Raw genomic sequence first — 21065 nt, forward strand, 5'->3', positions numbered from 1 at the left:
AAATAAAGTCGAGAAGCCCTCTGGAACTTATCAAAATCTTTTTAATGGTGTAGTTTAGAAAAACGTAGCTCTTGAAGAACATCCATTGTTACAATTTAATGTTCTACTTTCCTTTGATTGTGGTAAATTGATAAATATATCAATAAAGGTAACGCTTCTTTTGTATTTAGGCTGAGTGGTTAGAACTATTATCGTATGAGAAGCTTTATTTCCGAAATTGGTTCATAACCAAAAGTCTTTCAATTATACATATATGGCACCGAGAATAAATTTTTCAATAAAAAGAAGCATTCCTTGGTATGTTTTTACAGGGGGCATTTTTTTTATTAAGTTCATTTAAAAATATCATTTTGTGATGTAAATAAAATCAATTTATGTACACATTGTATCGATACAAGTATAGATGTAATACATTTTTTTTCATATACGCCATGTAATTATTTTTTAACTTATAATTTTATAATTTGAATTATCCCGTGTGTGACACGGACTCTAAAACTAGTTTTTATATAAACCGTTCAAACCGGTTCAAAATTGGGTAAGTTTGGTTTTACTACTCATTTGACTAGAATAGTAATGTAAATAAATCGTCTTAACCTTTAACTCGTTTAAATTTGAGCTCAAATTATCAAATTATGTTATTTTGGTTTTTTTCAAACTCTAATTCTAAATCTGGATCTTTGTTCATTAATACTTTTTCAAACTCGTACTCAACTAGAAAATAATTCATTTAATATTTATTAAATTATTTTATTGAGATCGTAAAACTTTGTTGATAATTTATGAATTCAGTTCAATTGTGTTTCAATCATTTTGTAATCTAATCTCATATGAACGACTAAGGAGTCTAAACCTATTATAATATTTGATTTGGTCGATTTTTTTAACGATCAACGAATAAAACTCGGCTATCCGGGGTAAACCCAATGGCAACAGAAGATCCTATACGCCCACAATTACAGACAATGTTGGGCCAAGGCCCGTCATCTCCAGTTTCGAGAAACCCTTATTGGGATTGGATTCAAATTTGAGACCGTGCGGTCTCCGGCCCAAATCTGTCCTTCATTCCAATACAAGTTGAGCTAAAGAATATATTTTTAATAATAATCGAGTGAAACCCTATTGGAATCGGATTTTGCTTATGTCAAGTTTCTTTTTTGAACTTTCAACAAACAGAGAATTGTTTACGTACCCCGTACGGGGTAACCCAGTGGTAAAACTACCGCTAGCTGGCCCAACTCAGCCGTACGTAGTTCATAAGTGTTTCCAAGTTATCTCCAGTTCTAGAAAAAACCTACCTGTCCGAAAATCTACTAGGGTGATAAAACCCGAACATTCTTAGAATCGAACGGAAGATCACAAAAATCCCGGTCTTCTTTCATTGAGTACCGAACCTGAATCCCCATTAAAGACTACCACCAAACCACATTAAAAAAAGAAAAAGAAAAAGAAAAAAAGGCTTTTTGTCAAGTTGATTTTCGGTTTTTGAAACAGGAAGAATAAATTTTTAATAATAATTTAGGGAAATTAAGAAGTGGTCCAAAATTCCCACAAGTGTGAATGATGAAAAGGAGTTGTGAGTAAAGCCTGGGGGTCTGCCACGTCGTGCTTTGACTTCACCTTCACGTTACTCTTGACCAGCAAATGAACGGCCAGGATGCATGTTTGTCTGCAGCCATCAGTTTATTATAACGCTTTGTTCCCACGCGATGTTTAAGCCACTGCCGATTGACGGCTCCTTGCTTTGGCGGCTTACCCATTAAAAAAATGTTATTTAATTTCAAAATAATAGACGAATAGTAGTTTTATATGACTATATGACCCTTCACTTCATCAGGGATCAGCTCCTTTGTCAAGTGATGCTATGGATGACACGACAATCTCCGTCATATCAGCTTAATAGATTAAATGAAACAATTCATACCGTTGTGATACGGTCTATATCGTTCCACTGTCAATACAATACGTAATGGTCCATATCGTCCCATCATCAATACGGTTCGTATTGTCATGATACGGCCCATATTATTGTGATATTGACCCTATGATCGTGTAGTGACAATCAAGAATCATTTCAGAAAAATGTATGGTAAATTTAGTGACATTTTTTTAGTAATAAGCGTTTGCTCAAAACTAAATTTAAATCTTTAAAATTCTGTTTTAAAGTTTTTCCACATTGTTGTTAAGGATTCTTGTTTCATGGTAGATAATTATTTAGCTTTAGTAGCTGATCAAAAGGTGTGTGGCATGTGTTGAATTGCACAAACTATTTTAAAATTTATAAAACGATAATTGACAAACTCGCATAGACACGAGTGTTATGTGTGCAACTAATACTAGACATTTATCAGTTTTTATTTTGATAACATAATCAAGATAACTAATTAAACTAACGGCTTAAATCACTAAATTAACTAAATTGTTTACACTAGATTATATGTTACTATTGAACCAATTTGATTGCTTTGATGATCGTAGAGTGGGCATGCCTTGACCATTAATTGAAGCAATTGTTTTTGCTTCAAACATCTTCAGGAGAGTAATGTCTGCAGGCGCGCAGACAATCAGCTGTGAAGACAGTTTGTTTTTTTAAAAGAATAAGATCTGCAAACAGCTTATAACTTCTTAAAACAAAAGCTATTGAAACATGCTTCAAACGTCTTCATCCTCCACAACCGGTCGTCCAGCCCTTCCAACCCTAGCCACCGCCTCCGTCGCTCCTCCACTCGCCGGGCAGCCATCGCCACCGCCTCTGCTCCTCCAGGTACACTCCTTCTCTTCCTCTCTCCCTTGGTTCCGGTCGCCATAACCACCGCCATACCGCCTCCTGCCTTGGTTCGGTCGCCATACCGCCGCCATAACCACCGTTCGACCACCTCCGTCGACCCCCCGCTGCTTCATCATTAAACCGTTCGACCACCGCCGTTCGACCACCTCGTTCTGGTGGTTGTGTTTTGGGCTGATTTGGTCTGCTTATATAAATTGAAAGAGTCGAGAAGTTTTATCGTGATTCATACAATCCGTTCAGTTTCTCTCTCAAACATCAAATTTGTTCATCTTCTGTTAATTTAGGGTTTTGATTCTTGAATCCGTTTGTTTTCCAGTTTTAGTCTTTATGATTGTTGTAATCAGTAGATAGATTCTAGTGTACCAGATGTGCTATAAGTGTGTATTTTAGAGTTTGATTGTCTGGTTGTTTTTGTTTGAGAGTTGTTGAAGATTTATGAAATTGGTAGTAGTTTTCAGAGATATATGGCAAGATTGGTAGTAGTTTTCAGAGAAGTCAACATATATAATGATTTCTTTTATTTTGGTCCATAAACTTTCGTCTTTAGGAAAATACATTTTAAGAAAAAAGAGTGTGTCGGTTTATGGTATTTGACCCAAACCACCTTTGATTTGTTTTTGTTAAGCCATTTGTTTTTGTTATGGTATTTGAGTATTGTGAACCCATGATTGTTTTTGTTGTGCTATTTGAGTATTGTGAACAAATGATTGTTAAGAATATATATAATTGTAGATGGAAACTAATGATGGTCGACAACAATGGACGGATGACGCAATTAAATGTTTATTAGAAACATGTCTTGAAGAAATTGGGCGGGTATGTAGAAATGGACAAAGCTTGCGCAGAGAGTCTTGGGTTATATTAGGAAAGAAACTCAATGAACAATTTCACATGGATTTGAGTCAAAAGCAAATTAGAAATGCTTTTGATACCATGAAATCAAAATATGTAGGATGGTGTTATTTGCGAAACAAGACTGGAAATCTTTACAACCCAGAAACAAACATGTTCACTTTAACGCCTCAGGAATGGGAAGATTTTAAGAAGGTGTATATTTCTTTATGTTTTTAGTATTGTGTTATATTTTAGTGTGAAAAGTATAAATTATAGTCCATATTAATTTGGCGCAGGGTCACCCGAGGGCAATGTCATTAAAAACACGCCCGTTGCCTCATCTTGACCTTCACATAGCATTGTTCGAGATCAAATAGCACAACAATTAATGCAAAACAATGTGCTTTGAGTTTATTTTATGTTATGTGTTTTTTAAACTTGTTTTTAATATTATAATTTTATGTAACTTGAACGTTAAATAACTTCTATCCAGTGAGATAAGTTTGATAATTTACATATTTTCAGTTTATGCAGACAGTATCAACTTATAAAAACAAACAGTCTTATTTTTTCAGCTTACAGAGCTTCAGACCACATCTTTAGCTGCAGACATAAAAACAGATGAAATCAGCTTACAGACAGTTTATGTCTGCAAAAACAAAAAGCACCTTAGTGTCACGCAACAAACCCAACTCTAAAGAGGTCAATTTCACCATATAATAATAAGCCATATACTAATAGAAAGAAGATAAAATGTTAAGAAATATTGACCACTATGTCACATCTTCCCTCGTTTCATCGCACTTACCAAATTCCATTTGGAAAGCGACTGGAAGCAGTAGTCAATTAGTCATCTGTTGAGTGGTGTCGTGTGGTGCTCGTCGTTTTCACGCGGACCTCCCTCTGCAAATATCTTCCATCAAAAACTCCGAACTCTTCAATATTCAATTCCGAGACTCAACACAAAAACCAGATGCATCGAGACACATCAACCTTCTCATCGCCACCAGTGGATACAAACCCTAAGTTCCCAGAGCACGAGCACCTTAAATGCCCCAGATGCGACTCCGGCAACACCAAGTTTTGTTACTACAACAACTACAACCTCTCGCAGCCTCGCCATTTCTGCAAAAACTGCCGCCGGTACTGGACCAAAGGCGGCACTCTCCGCAACATCCCCATCGGCGGCGGTACTCGCAAAATCGGCAAACGCGCGTCCGGTTCCACCTCAACCAAACGAGCGTCTGCCGTCACGGTACCGCCGCCAGCTCAGGTTCCGCATCTGCTTCCGGAAACGAAAGCAGAACCGGAACCTGGTTACCACGTAGGTGGTAACGGTAGCACTAATAATAATAATAATAATAATAATAATAATAATAATAATCAGGTGGAGCCTGGTGGGTACCCGATGGGACCGTTTGGTAATTTGTTAATGGAAGGCTTGAATTTCAATCTTGTGACTAAATCTGATGAAGATATGTTGATTCGGAATCCGATTGCGGATGATTTTCGAAGCAATTTCTTGAAGTTGAATGATAACAATAATAATAATAATAATAATAATAATAATCATAATGATGGAAGTGAAAGAGGTGAGTCGAGCTGTTGGAATGGGGGTGAGAGTGGGTGGCCTGATCTTTCGATCTTCACTCCAGGTTCGAGTTTTAATTAAAAGCTAGGGGTAGTTTAATTAATTAATGTTCTAAGTTATAGAAATACTTGAGTAGATTATATGAAATCAGATGCATTAATCTATTATATTATGATTAAGGTTTTAAGAATTTAAGTTTTAACTCCCTGGATGTAATATAAGTCCGAGATTTGACGTTCAATTGTCGATTTTTGATGATCAAGAAATTAATATTAATGGTGCAAGTGTTTAATGTTTATTGTTTATCTAGCTTGGATCTGTTAATCTGTAATAACCATTTTTCTTGTTTTGATTTATTGCTTAAAACTAAATGTGTAACTATTTTTATTATAGTTAAAACAAGGAGTGTAAATGACAATGTGTTTCACTTGTTTTGTTTATTTGTAATGGGATGTCAACGGTCCCAGTTATTTGACAATTAGGTCTGGCTCGAAGGCCCCTTTAGTAGTGGCGGGCCCAGCCTTTAGAGAGGGTGGGCGGCCACCTAGTTAATGTTTTTTTTAGTGTTATTTGTGTGTAAAAAACTCGATCGTGTCCTTCAATTTGTGTTAGGCCCCTTTTCATCGTCCATTGAAAAAAATTTATGGGTTCATCGCTGGTGCACATTGGCAGAAGCCTCAATCGGGTAAAACTGCTCCGACACAGACGTTGAAAATTGCACCTTGAAAGATTTATTGTTGTATGTTGATTAAACATTATAAGCTATATTGTTATAACGCCTAATTTATTGATTTAACGTGATAAATGAATATAAAGAGTGTCATTCTTAAAATTCATTTAAATATCTAACAAATCGGACGTATTAATAAAAAATATGAAGAAAATCTACGTAGGCGTAGCAGCTTGGAAACTTGGACCCACGTTGTCAGTTATATCCGGAATATTGTTTTTTTTCCTACGCTCTATTCTTATATCCCGACGTTGGAAAAATTCAAAAATATATAAAAACTATGTTGGAATTGTTAAAAAGCCAGCAAATACTGTACAATTGTTATGAATTATGATCCAACCGGTTGTAAGTGTTAGAAAGCCACCGTTACAACACTTGGGCATAATCGATTTTGACAAAAATCTCAAATGAAAGATGACCATAATTGATTTTTTTTTTAAAAAAGGGTAATAAAAATTAGGCATCTTCTTCATATAAGAAACCTTTAAAACCGGACCATAAACCCTAAATATCCAGGAGGTGTCGATTCCTTAGTCGGCTCTTCAATATGTTTTCCCACTACCGTAAAAGGGATCATTGAGAGAAAGAGAACGACGGTGAGTGTGAGTCGCTGGTGGGGGTTGCTTGAGAAGAAGACTAAGCCGATGGTGGGTTGCTAGTGAAGAACCCAAGGTGAGGAGTTGAAAGATTTAGGAATATTTTCTATCATTATTTTTTTATTAAATGAGTTTATTGTATTATTAATAGGGCAAATATCATAGAAGAATTAACTTTCTGTTATTTCACATATACTGCCATAATAAATGGCCTGAAACCTGACTTAAGTTAACTTAAACAAGAATTTTTATCAAGTATCTAAATTTTGTGCATATACCTGTTTCTAATATTAATAACTTCTATACAAAATCTTTTAATAACAAAAATCTATCCTATAAATATATATAAAATATAAGCAATGTAGTTCGACTGTACAACATCATACTATTCGAGACGTTAAGTAATAGAGACGATTCATGACTTGTGAAGCACAACAATCGCGACTTAAAAGAGTCTTGATGCGCGATGAGTTACTACTTACTAGGAACTAACCGTCTAACCCTATATGAAAGTCCAAAAGTTGCATTCTATCCGGTTCAAAATTTAGGTTCTTCGAGTACAGTTCAAATACTAAACACCCGTCTAGCAAAAACAACCTATACATAACATATACAAACAACTAGTTTGAAAAATGTAACTTTTTTGGGTACTTTAAAAACCATTTGAACTAGATAGTATTATTATCCATCATTGAACTTGATGGGTTGGTCCATTAAAAGCAAGAGTAAGTGAAGGAATGATGTGTGGAGTGGGAAGCATGAGTCATGATGTCATGTAAGCCGTAATGTCTAGTTAATGGTTATTAAGAAAGGCCCACAACCCATGAGCCATGGACCACAGTAAGGTATGTAGGACTCCTATATCTAATCAACCCACATGGTTAGGCTACTATCCTCTTCCATTGTCATTTTCATACATTATAATGTTAGTTTAACTGTACAATGCCATCCTAACCCAAAAGGTTCATTTAAGGGCACACAACTCAATCAGACTAGAATCAGAAACTGGTTCCAGACCGACCAACACCAAACCGTCAAACCGACTAATGGCCGGACATAACATACCGGTTCTGGTTCAGTTTGGTCATGAGTTTGCACACTCGGTGGTTGGATCCCCGAATATACACAATATTCACATCTCCAATACTTCGGGCTATGTTTTATCTTATTATGCCTCATTTACTTGGGTTTATTTAAAAAATATCTAGAATAGCTCAAATGAGATATGTAAACGAACCGAATGTACAGTTAACCGTTCGACAGAAATGAATGAACATGAACAAAATTCTGCATTCATTAAGTTAAACAAGCAAAAACATATTTCGTTCATCTGTTTATATATATATTAAGTTTGTATATGTTCGTTCATATATTCAGTTAATTTTACATATTAATGTTCATGTTTAATTTTTAGTTAGTGTTTGCTCGATTGTATTCATCCAAATTCATTTAGATTCATTGGTCTATATTCGTGAGCTGTTTATTTATACTATTAGTAAACGAGCACACTCACTTTCTTAATGAACAAACATGAACATGTACCGTTCGTGTCCATCCTGTTCTTTTACAAGCCTAGCTAAACTTAAAAAAAAAGAATGTCAAAAAAGGGGCTAGGCAGGTCAGACGACAGTTAAAATGTATTCAAAAGCTTACGAACCTTTTACAATAGTATTTTAAGTATAAATAAAACTTATCATTTTATATATAAGCTGTATTATTATTATTTAATAATGCACTAATTATTCATAAATTTAAAAACTTCTCATGTTGACCCGTTACGCAATCCGTCTAGTCTACCGATAAAAATCACAAATAGCGTATACCATGCTTTTATACGTCAAGTCTATAAACTTAAATTTAAAAATAACTGTTATATAGTTATAAAAGACCTACTTGTAACAAATTTGTAACGAATTCTAATGACACGGTTTAACTGACCAGAATTTGAGTTCATCGAACAATTCTGTAACTAACATAACAGATCTCCTCGTTACGGTTTCTTTTATTGGAGTCAAAGTCATCCTTATCTTTCTCACTAGTCCCTGTCTCAATCGGTCTCAGAATCTTAACGACTTGACCTTTCCTTAACCCATAATATCTGGCAATCGGATCTGTTTGCAAAATCTGAGGTAGCTGCAGAAACCAAATTCTTAAATTAATTTTTACCTTTGTCAGTAAACCATTTACCATAAAAGTCAAAACCTCGATAAATAATTGCTGACCTGAGCATCTTTGACCGTGTATTTATCCAGCAAAGCTTTCTTTTCCTCATTTGTAAGCAAGATATGTTCGGGAACAAGATCATGATATCTTATGTTCAGTAGCAGTTCTGCTTCCTGCATTAACATAAAATATTATCATAATAATATTATGTCAATAGTTGACATAACATACGATATGCATATTAATATTAATAAGCAGTCACCTGAAACGACTCCACCCGGAACCTTCCAGCTATCTCACTTTGGCATGCTTTGGCACTAGGAGTCAAACCGATTCGAACCACCACAATTGCTCTTCGTACGTTCTCATTTTCCATACGAATCACATAATTCTTGATTATCTTCACACCAATCTTCAGATCATCAGGAAAGAAAACAAAGATCTATCATGCAAATAAGTCATGTAAATTAGGTCAACATTTGTCAAAGTTGGTCAAAATCAGGGTTTGTAAAAGCAATCACGAAATTAAGACATACCGGATGACTTTTGTCCGGTTTGGACTTCATGAAAGTAAGATCTTCCCTTCTAATGCTTCCATTATGCTTGTCAATGAACTCCTTTCTAGTCATATTTATCTCCGAGTCTTCAACCTCATAGCCACGGTCTCGCAGCATCTCAAAGCATGTTTTCTGGACTCTATACAGCCTCGTGATTTCTTCATCGGATACCGACATTGCCTCAGCTTTAAAAATTTAGTTTCACCTGCACAAGTTTCTAGAACAGTAAACAAAGAGGAAAACTAAAACAATCTTCAAGAGTAGGGCTGCAAACAAACCGAACCGAACCAAACAAGGCCTTGTTCATATTCGTCCACTAAGCTTTTATCAGACAACCAAACGGATCACAAACAGCTAAGGGCTAGGGGTGCAAATTAGCCGAGCTGCTCGCGAGCTACTTGAGATCGGGGTCTTCGTGTGATAGAAAGCTCGATAATGCCGAGTTTAAACGAGCCAAACGAGTCTATCATTTGTATAACTTTTATAATATATATACATATATATTTTCATGTATATATTTATATATATATGTATATAATAACTAATACATTAACAAAATAACTAAATCATATATATTATGTTATATATTAAATTTTAATCAAAAAAAATATAAAAATAAATTAAAAATATATAAAAATTAACTAATAAATAGTAAACGAGCCGAGCTCGAGCTTGAAAAACTACTCGCGGGCCGAGCTCGAGCTCTTTGTAAGCTAAACGAGCCGAGCTCGAGCCTGGTTGAGCTAGGGCTCGGTTCAATTGCACCCCTAACCGAACAAAATTTCTTGTTAGTGAAGGTTCACGAACACTAAAAACACAAACAATAGCTAAGCGATACTGGTCAATGCAACGGTTCAATCCGGCTACCATGTTTGGGTTGGCGTTTTGTTAACATTCATATTCTGATGTTAACTTTACGTATAAATTAACACATAATCCTCACATACATTTTGCTTTATAGTTGATAGTTTTGCTTAAATCTAACATGATAAGATCAGAAAAGTCATTACTCATTAGTCATTACCGAGTACTAAAAACCTTTACACAGACATGAGCAGACACGTTCACAAACACAATTGAAGAAGGCAATTCACTAGGCGTGTTCCGAAACAGTTCACAGAATGTCCGGTTTGTTTACAGAACTATAATCAAGATATTATCTTACTAATTTAACCTATCAGCAGAAAAATTACTATTAAAGATGAAATTGAAATAAAAAACAGGAAGCAAAGGAAAGAATGTTGTGTTGTTGAAACCTTTTGCGATTAATGTTTACTGAACTAAACGAAAGAAAAATCGCCGGCGAACACGGGAAGGAAGGAACCCTTAATTTTATGGGCTTTTATTGTTTGTTTGTTTAAAGAAGATGTGAAAGCCCGTTTTTTTATTAGCCCATTTAGGAGACCTGGTTCATGAAATATGTATGTCCGTTGGTAGGAGGGCGTCCAAACCGTTCAACGTTCGAACTCGTTCGGAATATGCTCGCTCGTTTTTTGGCTCGATTGTAAATGAGCTAGTCTGCTCGGTTCGGTTTGTAAACGAGCCAAGCAACGATCAAAGGTCTGCTCGGTTCGGTTCGGCTCGAATATTTTTAATTTATCTTATATATAATTATATATGAACAAATATATTAATATATAGACAACACACATAAAATATAAGTATACAATTTTTTAAACCCTTTTAAATTTTTCCTATTCCGTCAATTTTATAGTTTTATTAGTTCGATTCAAGTTTTCAAAATACTAAAAGTTTGTTTACATGTTCATTATATCTCACTTCAAACTTCTTTCTTCTCAAAATTTACAACCTATTATACGTTTGTTTGAAAACTACTAATTTGTTTACACAATTATTTGCAGTCTTCAAACTTGTTTCTTATTGAAAATTTAAAGTGAAAAAAAAAATAAAAAATGCTCGAAATCACTCGATGTTCAATTAAAAAATGATCGGTTCGATTTTGGCTCTTTTCGTGTTTCGTTCGGTTCGAATTTTAGCCGCTCGGTTTGGTTCAGTTGTAAACGAGTCAAGCAACGAGCAAGCATTCGCTCGGTTCGGCTCGGCTCGGCTCGTGAACAACCCTAATTGGTAGAAACGTAAGGGTAGCAAAACAAACCCAAATGGGTTGTTTTGGGTCAATTTTGATAACTTTTAAAATTGAGATAGGTCAGGATGGATCAAAAAAATTTGCAAGAATGTCAAGATAGGTTGTGAAAATGCTAGTGACTTTTGGTTATAGGTTAGAATGGGTTATAATAGACTAAAACCAGTTTTATCCAATTTATTTTAAACAAAACCCACAGAACCGAATAAAAACCGAGAAATCAAAACTGAAATCATTGATATCAAACATGTAATGAAAACGACTGAAATGAAAAAAAGCAAAATCGAAGCGGAAAAGCTGAAAAAACCGAACCTGAACCGAGACAAAACCGAGTTTTTTTTAATTAACAAGGAAGACCGCGGGGGGGGGGGGGGGGATTTTAGTTATTTTACTTTTTGCGTTTTCGATTTATATTTTGATTTAGTATTTTTTTTTATTAAATTTTTTGAATATTTTTTGGAGGGGTTTTTAAACCCTTAGCATTTTAGCCTTTACTTGGGTCAAGATGGATTAACTTTACCCATCTTGACCCATACCCATCCTAACCCTCTATTTTAAAAATCCATCACACAAATCCAACCCAACCCACTCATATTGCCACCTCTAGGGTCAAAATCTTTTATTTCATTTATCCTATCTATCCATGGGCAATGGGTCAAAATTTTTGGCAAAAGGGTTATAATTTCCTTAATAATTCTTTAATTTCTCATCTTAATTATCCTACATATCTATGGGTCACGGGTCAAAACAATTTTGACAAATGGGTTATAAATTTTCTTCTAATTTTATAATCTATCATCTCATTCATTATATATCAATGGGTAACGAGTCAAAACAATTTTAACAAATGTTTTATATTATTGTAAACTTGTAATGGTTCATCTCGTTCTGATTTATAAATTTGAGATTATAGACTTCTTATTATTTGTATTATATATTTTATTTTCTTCATACCTTTAATTTTGTTCATTTCTTTCAAAAAAACGTAGCTTATTTATTTTCATTATTTAACAAATCTCGTGTAACACACGGGCTTAAAAGCTAGTAAAATATAAACTTAAATCTATCTATACTATTAAATCAAGACAATGTTTCCACATGTCATTCAATTAGACCCTCCACATAGGCTGACAAGTGTACAGGTTTCCATTTTTATAAGTTTCCCTTCATGAAGGATAAAATGAAAAGTATATTATTGGTGTGAATCGAACTCACTACCTTGTTTTTAAAATGTTTGTGGCTTACCAACTCAACTAGGATGAATTGATATTAGTCTTATCTTTTTCTTAATTGGTATAGATTCACAACATTCTATTAACAACCCATGTATCACACGGGCTCTATCATAGTAATAATAATAAACTTATTAATATAATAGGATCGCATCAGTTGTTCCGTCTTTGTTAGGGTAGACGGTGGTTGGTTTGGTGTGGTGGCGGGGGTTGTGGAGGTGGGTGACAGGGTTTTCAGATGTAACTTCGGTTGTTTGGTTGGTGATGGTTGACGTAGGCTATCGCGGTCTACTCAAACAATCAATTTCTAAGACTTAAATACCTATAATAGTACGGGTAAGTAAGGTCGTCTCCACAGTAACTCAAGAAAAGTGCTAATTTAATATTACTAAATTAATTAATAACTAAAACGGACAGACAATGTCAAACGGTATTTTAGAAAACGATTTAACTAAATGATTACTTTAAAAGATTTGTAAATACTATTAATAAAAACATTCATTCTATGTTCGGGTGATGTAATAAACAGACCCAGTAGTTTGATTGTGATGGTAAACGATACCCTAACCGAATTGATGACACAACTGAACTCGATCTGCTTAATTACCAATTTATGTTTTGTGAAAACCAATTAAAGAACATATTTGATGATCAATAGTCCAATGACATAAGAGCCTAACCCTAAGTGTTGATGAACAAAACCAAACAAGTGATATATTAACTAATAATCCAAAAACACAAATTGTTTAAATAATCAAGCAATAATTAAATAAGATATAAGCAATAACTCAATTAAGTTCTTAAACATTAAGCATATGAATCTGGTCAGAAGTTTAAAATACACAAACCCTAACCTATAATGAACACGGGACTTAGCCGAGCATCGACATATCGATTAAATGACTTATCCTGATGAACATGCAAACCCGAGATGAACCAGAAGCCTTGGAATGGTGGAAAATCGCCATAAGCAGCCTCTTTTGCCAATGGAAGTCGTGATATGCTGAATGGTGAGATTAATGGGTTTATATAAGGCAAAACCTAGATTTTTTCGGTTTTAGGTCGATTCGCGTCGCGCGAAGTTACCATGCGCTTCATCTTCGCGTTGCGCGAAGATGTAAAATCACAAAAAACTTTGTTTTCTTCTCTTTAATGCCTCGTGATGTGTGCACGTCCAATCTCTCATTTCTAAATCTTCACTCCAAGCTCGTTAACTTTTGTTCACCATACTTGGAATCGACAAATAATATAACGCAGTATATATTATTTATCTTTTTTTAATTTATTAATTATTACATATATATATATATATATGTGTATGTATGTATATACGTTATTAAAATTATATAAATGACATGCTTGTTTAGGCTCGCGAACCGGTTCGAATTTGATTAATGAAGCACGTGCACGGGCTCGTTTAACAAACGAGCCGACTTTTAGGCTCGGGCTTATTTAATATCGATCGAGTATTTTTACAAGTCAATCTTAAGTCGTTCGCAAGTAACTCGGCTCATTTGCAACCGTGGGCCCGATTGTAGATTTGTAGCTCAATTGAAAGTCCAAAATCCGATTGGGCCAGGCATTAACATATACTTAAGCCCAATCCAGATCCAGCTGGTCTTAGGTTTTCCACACATATAAAATCAAAGTACATTATTCCACCATCGCCATATCTCTCTCACAACAAACGGTAGCAAAACCCTAAGCCGGTGAGCGATCTCAATTCAAATCCAATTGCGTCTCATTCATCTAACCTCGCAGGCTTAATCGGAGAGATGACTACCGTACCAGGGCAGCTAGTTTGGGAGATCGTGAAGAAGAACAACTCATTCCTTGTGAAGGAGTTCGGTAATGGCACTCAGAGCGTTCAGTTCAGCAAAGAGCCCAATAATCTATACAACCTCAACTCCTACAAGCACTCTGGTAATTGATTATTCTTTGTGATTTAAGAGTATGTTACATTTAGAATCGTATTTAAGAAATTTAATAGCCATCAGCCTTGAGCTATTATGGATGTATTTAGGGGTTTGATTGATCCAAGTGTATTTAAGTAATGCTTGTTTATTTAGCTGGCATCTACCTTTGCTAATATATATATATATATATATATATATATATATATATATATGTATATATATATATATGTATATATATATATATGTATATATATATGGGGATGAGTGAGTTCAATGGAGAAATCATATTAGAGTGAGAAGTTGGAGAAATCCTTTGAACCAATCAACTTTTTTCTTTTCTTTTTCTTATTTAATTAAATATAAGGGTATAATGGTAAACATCTTAATTATTTTTATATGGTAACTAGGAAGTTTCAGTTTGGTAATCAATTATTTTATGTTATTATTAATTTGAAAAATAAGAAAACGTTAACATTGTTTTGCTTTTGCTTAAATCTCATTATTAGTTTATCCGATAAGATTTTTTTTTTCTTTTCTTTTTTTTTCTTAAGCTCTTTATTTTCTATTGTTAGAACATTATCGAACCATATATAGACGGTTGAGAATTGAGATGCGGCGTACCAAAGCCGGGTCCACGCTACAGTTTCCTTCCGCGTTTGATGAAATTAAACTCACAGTTTTTAACTCTTTTTACCCTTTTTGGAAATGAAAACTCACCTAGCCTTATTTCTCAGTAATTTCGCCTTCAATCAGAGATTTACTGCCAAAAAATCGATTAAAATCATTTCAATTATTATAAAGTTTCAGTGGAGCCGGAGTTGAATCGTTGTAATCAGGAAAGTACCATAGCCTTTAATGATATAAGTTAAAACTCGTTTCATTTTTAGAGTTATCAAATTATCATGCTTGTGGTGTTTATAAAAGGTAAATTCGAAATAAATAATCACAATTTTTGTTTATAGGCAGATAATAATCCTAACTGTAAAAATCACTACCAGTGGTCTTAACTTTTAATTATTTTTGTCTCAATGGTCCTCCGTTAAAAAACACTTAACGCCGTTATGTTTTTTCTCAAGTTTCAAGCCGATGTTTTAGTGCTTTTGATTGGAAGAACGATGCAATTCGACTGATGTAAAACTTATCTCGAAACTGTGATTCAAATGACTTGAATTTTGTTAATTGGAAATTCAAACACCCGAATTGAAACATTATTTCGTCGCTTGGATAATAGTTGCGAGATAAGTTTTACATCGGTCGAATCGTATCGTTTTTCCAGTTAAAAGCCTAAAACAACGGTTTGAAACTTGGGAAAAAACATAACGACGTTAAGTGTTTTTTAACGGAGGACCGTTGAGACAAAAATAGTTGAAAGTTGGGACCACTGGTAGTGATTTTTAAAGTTGGGATTATTATCAGCCAATAAACAAAAGTTATGATTATTTATTTCCAATTTGCCAGTTTATTATCATCAAATTTCTAAATAGTGCAATTTAGGTATTTATTCACCTGTTCACATTTTTTTTCTTTGAAACTTGTAAATTATAATTATAAAAATGTTACTTGAGATATTAGTTAACTAATAATTTGGAGAGTGCGGTAGCCTAAATAAAATAAAGTCGCCGTTCTGAAAAAACAAACTTAACTAATTCCTATATTATAATTTGATCCGACTTTAAAAAAAAATTCTCTTGTGCAAGAAAATTATGCTTTCAATAGTGTGAGGACGATACGTGTAACAACCGAGCCAAAAAAATAAGTTAACTAATAATTTGGAGAGTGCGGTACCCTAAATAAAATAAAGTCGTCGTTCTGAAAAAACAAACTTAACTAATTCCTATATTATAATTTGATCCGGCTTTAAAAAAAATTATCTTGTTCAAGAAAATTATGCTTTCAATAGTGTGAGGATGATATGTGTAACAACCGAGCCAAAAAAATAAGTTATAAAAAAATTATATTCAAATAATTAGAAATAAAGTGGTAAGGGGTGGAATTTTGTGTTAAATGTGAGTCAGCTTCGATTTCTGCTCCTAACATTTAGTTTCAGAGGCATTAAGGTGATGACGAAAGACTAAACGAGTAGTTGACTTTTACTAGTTGGATCATTGAATTGAACATGTTTTTCCCCACCACATTGTCGTGCCTTCGAGCGAGTGCTCATGGGTGTTGTCTTAGGTGAGGGTTTTCCCTTATCGAAATACGAGTGCATCATGATGTAATGAATTTAGCCTGTAGCCAATTTAAAGGATTTGTTAACCGCTAAAAAATCAAATTAAAACTTTTAACCAATTACAAAACAAGTGTATAAATGTAAATTTCTTGTATTAATGGTTTTGAAAACTAAAAATAGATGTAAAAAGAAGCATCTTCTCCAAAATTAAGACAAACGAGGTCGTGTCACTTTCTCCGGCTTTAATATTATTTCTTTCGGTTTATCCTTTTGTCTTGTAATGCATTTTTTCACGAGATTGTGTCAGGAAAATAATTAAAGTTTTAAATAAAATTCAAAACCATACACCCCCTCTTTTCTCGCACACACTATTTGATATCTTAAACCTCAAACCCGTCACTCTTAATTTCAAGGGGTGCTTATATCGCATATAAAATGAATTTTGTAAAATACAAAACGTAGACGCCATGAGATAACGACATGTCTACATGAGTGAGTTAATGAGTGCGAGTAACCACTTTTTTTAATGCTTAACCAAAACTCATTTCAGATTATATAGTCATGTATGTTTTATAGTCGTATCATGTAAATACGTGTTTATATCACATAGGTATTTATAACTTATAAAAAAGTGTTATTGAAAATTAATATGTATCGTGGTATTATACTCGTTTTAATGGAAAAAAAACATGGTATATATATACTTTTTTAAATAATTAAATATATACAAACTATTTGAGTTTTGTTTCCTGATAAAAGTAGATAATTTGATAAAGTGGCATCCTAACATTTTTTTGCACAAAACATTTTTATTATCTTTTTCATTCCGTCGAAAATCTATTTTACGGTATAGACGCTTATGACCTCCCCCTCTATGCCCTGCAGTAGTCCCAAGCCTGCTAAAGAAAGGGATAATTTATAACAAAGTTTTAGTGTTGTTGATCTATCAATTAATTTATAAGCTAACAAAACATTATCTAATCTATCCTTCTTTTTTTTGTTTTATAAAAGTAGATGCATTTTAGAAAAGCAAAGTAACTTTCGTATATTAAGAGGGTGTTTCGATGAGCTTCAGAAAATTGCTTATTTGCATATTTGTTATTTGAAAAGCAAAAGCAGGTTGGAAAAGCTTCATTTTAAAGTTTTTCAACACACGTCAATTCCGGTTTACAAAACAGTTTTTGTTTTTCAAAAACAAATAACCAAATAAGTATTTTTCAGAAGTTTACCGAACATCCACTAAATTTTAATTCAGATTGATAACACTTTTGTACTAAATTAAAAGTTATGATAAAGGTTTTACATTATATACTCTAGTTTGTAACTTTGTAATAAACATACATACTTTTAACTTTTACATGAAAACACAATAAACAGAATAATCAATTTAAATGGACCCTCCAACACACGGTGACATGTAAAAATGATTATAAATAGTTGAATACTCTTCCAAATGTTCCTTCACTATAAATAGACACTTGGCTCTTTTTGTATATTGAACGCCTCTTCCCTCTTGCCTATCCGAATGTATTGTGTTTCTCTCTCTAAATATTAGTTTTCAACTTAAGATAGGGATGTAAACAAACCGAACGAACACGAATAAGGTATTGTTTATGTTCGTTCGTTAAGTAAATAACGTGTTCACGAATGGTTCACGAACATACCGAACGAGATTTTATGTTCGTGTTCGTTCATTAGGGAAATTAATGTGTTCACGAACGGTTCACGAACACAAACGAACACAAATAAAATCGGCAGAGCCTAGAGATTGAGACCGATGTTTGTTCGTTTATTAAATAGACGAACATAAATGAACTTTTCACCGAACGGTTCACGATAGTTCACTGAACGTTCGGTTCATTTACATGCTTATATATACATATACATATAGAGAGAGAGAGTTGGCAAAGCTTCAAGATTAATAATTTGGACACAGAAGAGAAGAAAAGGTGGAGCTTTGGGAAGCCCATGACCCCGCAGGCGGCGACGGCGGGTAATAATTACCTGTCGTCATCTAGCGACCCAGGTTGCGAACTTTGTCCGCAACCGAGAAAGAACAAAACAAACATGCAATTGCGGTTGCGGCTGCCACTGTCGCAACCGAGAAAGATCTATAGTCGTTCTCAAACAAATCTTTTTTGAAGCGCATATTTGATATAAATATACTTATTTAGAGCAACGTGTTTTGGTATACCAAACAAAAATTTAAAACACATAAAATGTATGTTTTTTATATCATGGTTTAGTTGTTTACATATGTTTGAATGAACTTTGTAGTTTATATGCAAAAAAATTGAGTTAGAATAAAAAAACGTAGCAGACCCGTTTACAGAAGAACGTTGCAGAAAAATTGGGTTAGAATACCCGGAAAGAGCGTATTCAAATACCCGGAAATAGGGTATTCAAATACCTGGGTTTAAAATACTCAGTTCTATACCCGACCCGAACACAGTGCATGAGTATGATTTTTAGAGACAGTACTCGAACTGGGTATGATCTATACCCGATTATACCCGAAAGCGAGTATTATAAAAACCTTATTTGTGCCCAACAAAAAGTCCAAACCTCGATTGGGCCGGGCACTATGATATCAAGCTTAAGCCCAATCCAAACCCAACTAGTCTAGGTTTTCCACGTATATAAAAACCAAATCCATTATTCCACCATCACGATTTCTCACAACAAACGCCGCCGTAGCAAAACCCTAAGCCGGTGAGTGATCCCAATTCGCTTCCAATTGCATCTCATTCATCTTTAACATCATCTAACATGTGCTGTTTAACGCAGACTTAATCAGAAGAAATGACTACCGTACCAGGACAGCTAGTTTGGGAGATCGTGAAGAAGAACAACTCGTTCATTGTGAAGGAGTTCGGTAACGGATCTCAGAGCATTCAGTTCAGCAAAGAGCTCAATAATGTCATTCAAGCTCAATAATGTCATTCAATTAAACCCTTCACATAGACTGAAAAGTGTACAAGTTACCGTTTTTACAATTTCCCCTTCATGAATGATAAAATGAGAAGTATATTATTTATGGGAATCGAACTCACTACCTTGTTTTTAAAATGCCCGTGGCTTACCAACTCAACTATAATGAATTGATGTTATCCTTATCTTTTTCTTAATTGGTATATATTCACAACCTTCCATTTTGTTTTATTTTTTTAACAATCCGTGTATCACACGGGCTCTATCATAATAATAATAATAATAAACTTATTAATATAATAGGATCGTATTAGTGACGCCGTCTTTGTTAGGGTAGACGGTGGTTGGTTGGGTGTGGTGGCGGGGGCTGTGGAGGTGACGGTGTTTTCAAATGCAACGTCGGTTGTTTGGTTGGTGATGGTACGGGTGGTGGTTTTGTGGGGTAGAGAGAAAAAGATAGGGGCGAATGGTGGTGGTTTAGAGAGGGAGGCGATATATTTTTATTTTTATATTTCTAATTATTAAATAAATACGTAAATATACTAAACTACCCTCTTGTGTCTTGCGCATGACCGGATTTAACAAAAGTATTAACTACGTTAGGGCAAAAGAATATAATGTGATAGGGGTTTTAAGCCTAAAGGATGTTTTTAGTCATTAAGTTTGCTAAAGGACAACCACTGAAAAAACGTGCATACATAAATGACGAGTTTTTCTATTATGTCTAAATAAGTTTTCATGCAAACATAAAGGACGAGTTTACCATGTAGAACAAAGTCACAAACACTAGACATGTATAATTGTAGATTAGAGGTGGGAAAAAACCGGTTCCAAACTCGACCGGAACCGCGGGAACCGGCAATAATATTTGGTTAAAATTTGGGTACGACCCCACCAAATTCCAATAAAAAACGAGCAAACCTAGTCGAATACCCGACTATTCCTAAAATTGGTTCCTACCCATCCCGGTCCTTAACTTTTGTTCACCATACTTGGAATCGACAAATAATATAACGCAATATATATTATTTATCTTTTTTTAATTTATTAATTATTACATATATATATATATATATATGTATGTATGTATATACGTTATTAAAATTATATAAATGACATGCTTGTTTAGGCTCGCGAACCGGTTTGAATTTGATTAATGAAGCACATGCACGGGCTCGTTTAACAAACGAGCCGACTTTTAGGCTCGGGCTTATTTAATATCGATCGAGTATTTTTACAAGTCAATCTTAAGTCGTTCGCAAGTAACTCGGCTCATTTGCAACCGTGGGCCCGATTGTAGATTTGTAGCTCAATTGAAAGTCCAAAATCCGATTGGGCCAGGCATTAACATATACTTTAAGCCCAATCCAAATCCAGCTGGTCTTAGGTTTTCCACACATATAAAATCAAAGTACATTATTCCACCATCACCATCTCTCTCTCACAACAAACG

At 34.3% G+C, this 21065-nt stretch overlaps 2 protein-coding genes across 2 annotated transcripts; one reads left to right on the plus strand and one right to left on the minus strand.

Moving 5' to 3' along the window:
* Positions 1–4595: 4595 nt before the first annotated feature.
* LOC143535317 (uncharacterized) lies at positions 4596–5294 on the plus strand. The gene has a single exon (XM_077029604.1). The coding sequence runs from the start codon at positions 4596–4598 to the stop codon at positions 5292–5294; it is 699 nt and encodes a 232-aa protein (XP_076885719.1).
* A 3114-nt stretch (positions 5295–8408) lies between these two features.
* LOC143535318 (DNA-directed RNA polymerases II and IV subunit 5A-like) lies at positions 8409–9449 on the minus strand. The gene is made up of 4 exons (XM_077029605.1): positions 9239–9449; positions 8965–9144; positions 8762–8875; positions 8409–8672 (listed from the first exon to the last, which is right to left on the minus strand). The coding sequence occupies exons 1-4, from the start codon at positions 9434–9436 to the stop codon at positions 8490–8492; spliced, it is 675 nt and encodes a 224-aa protein (XP_076885720.1). The 5' UTR covers positions 9437–9449; the 3' UTR covers positions 8409–8489.
* Between the last annotated feature and the right edge of the window lie 11616 nt (positions 9450–21065).

Source organism: Bidens hawaiensis, unplaced genomic scaffold (assembly GCF_021521415.1).
Source record: "Bidens hawaiensis isolate Kalapana, Puna unplaced genomic scaffold, B.hawaiensis_p1.1 tig00010467_1, whole genome shotgun sequence".
Taxonomy (NCBI): domain Eukaryota; kingdom Viridiplantae; phylum Streptophyta; class Magnoliopsida; order Asterales; family Asteraceae; genus Bidens; species Bidens hawaiensis.

What these genes read in the sequence shown, in the direction of transcription:
- LOC143535317 (XM_077029604.1), top strand. Translation starts at nt 4,596, where the DNA reads ATGCATCGAGACACATCAACCTTCTCATCGCCACCAGTGGATACAAAC.
- LOC143535318 (XM_077029605.1), bottom strand. Translation starts at nt 9,436, where the DNA reads ATGTCGGTATCCGATGAAGAAATCACGAGGCTGTATAGAGTCCAGAAA. An exon ending in AACCGGACAAAAGTCATCCG is followed by an intron (nt 9,145 to 9,238) that starts GTATGTCTTAAT and finishes TTTGCATGATAG; the next exon opens with ATCTTTGTTTTCTTTCCTGA. An exon ending in TCCGGGTGGAGTCGTTTCAG is followed by an intron (nt 8,876 to 8,964) that starts GTGACTGCTTAT and finishes ATGTTAATGCAG; the next exon opens with GAAGCAGAACTGCTACTGAA.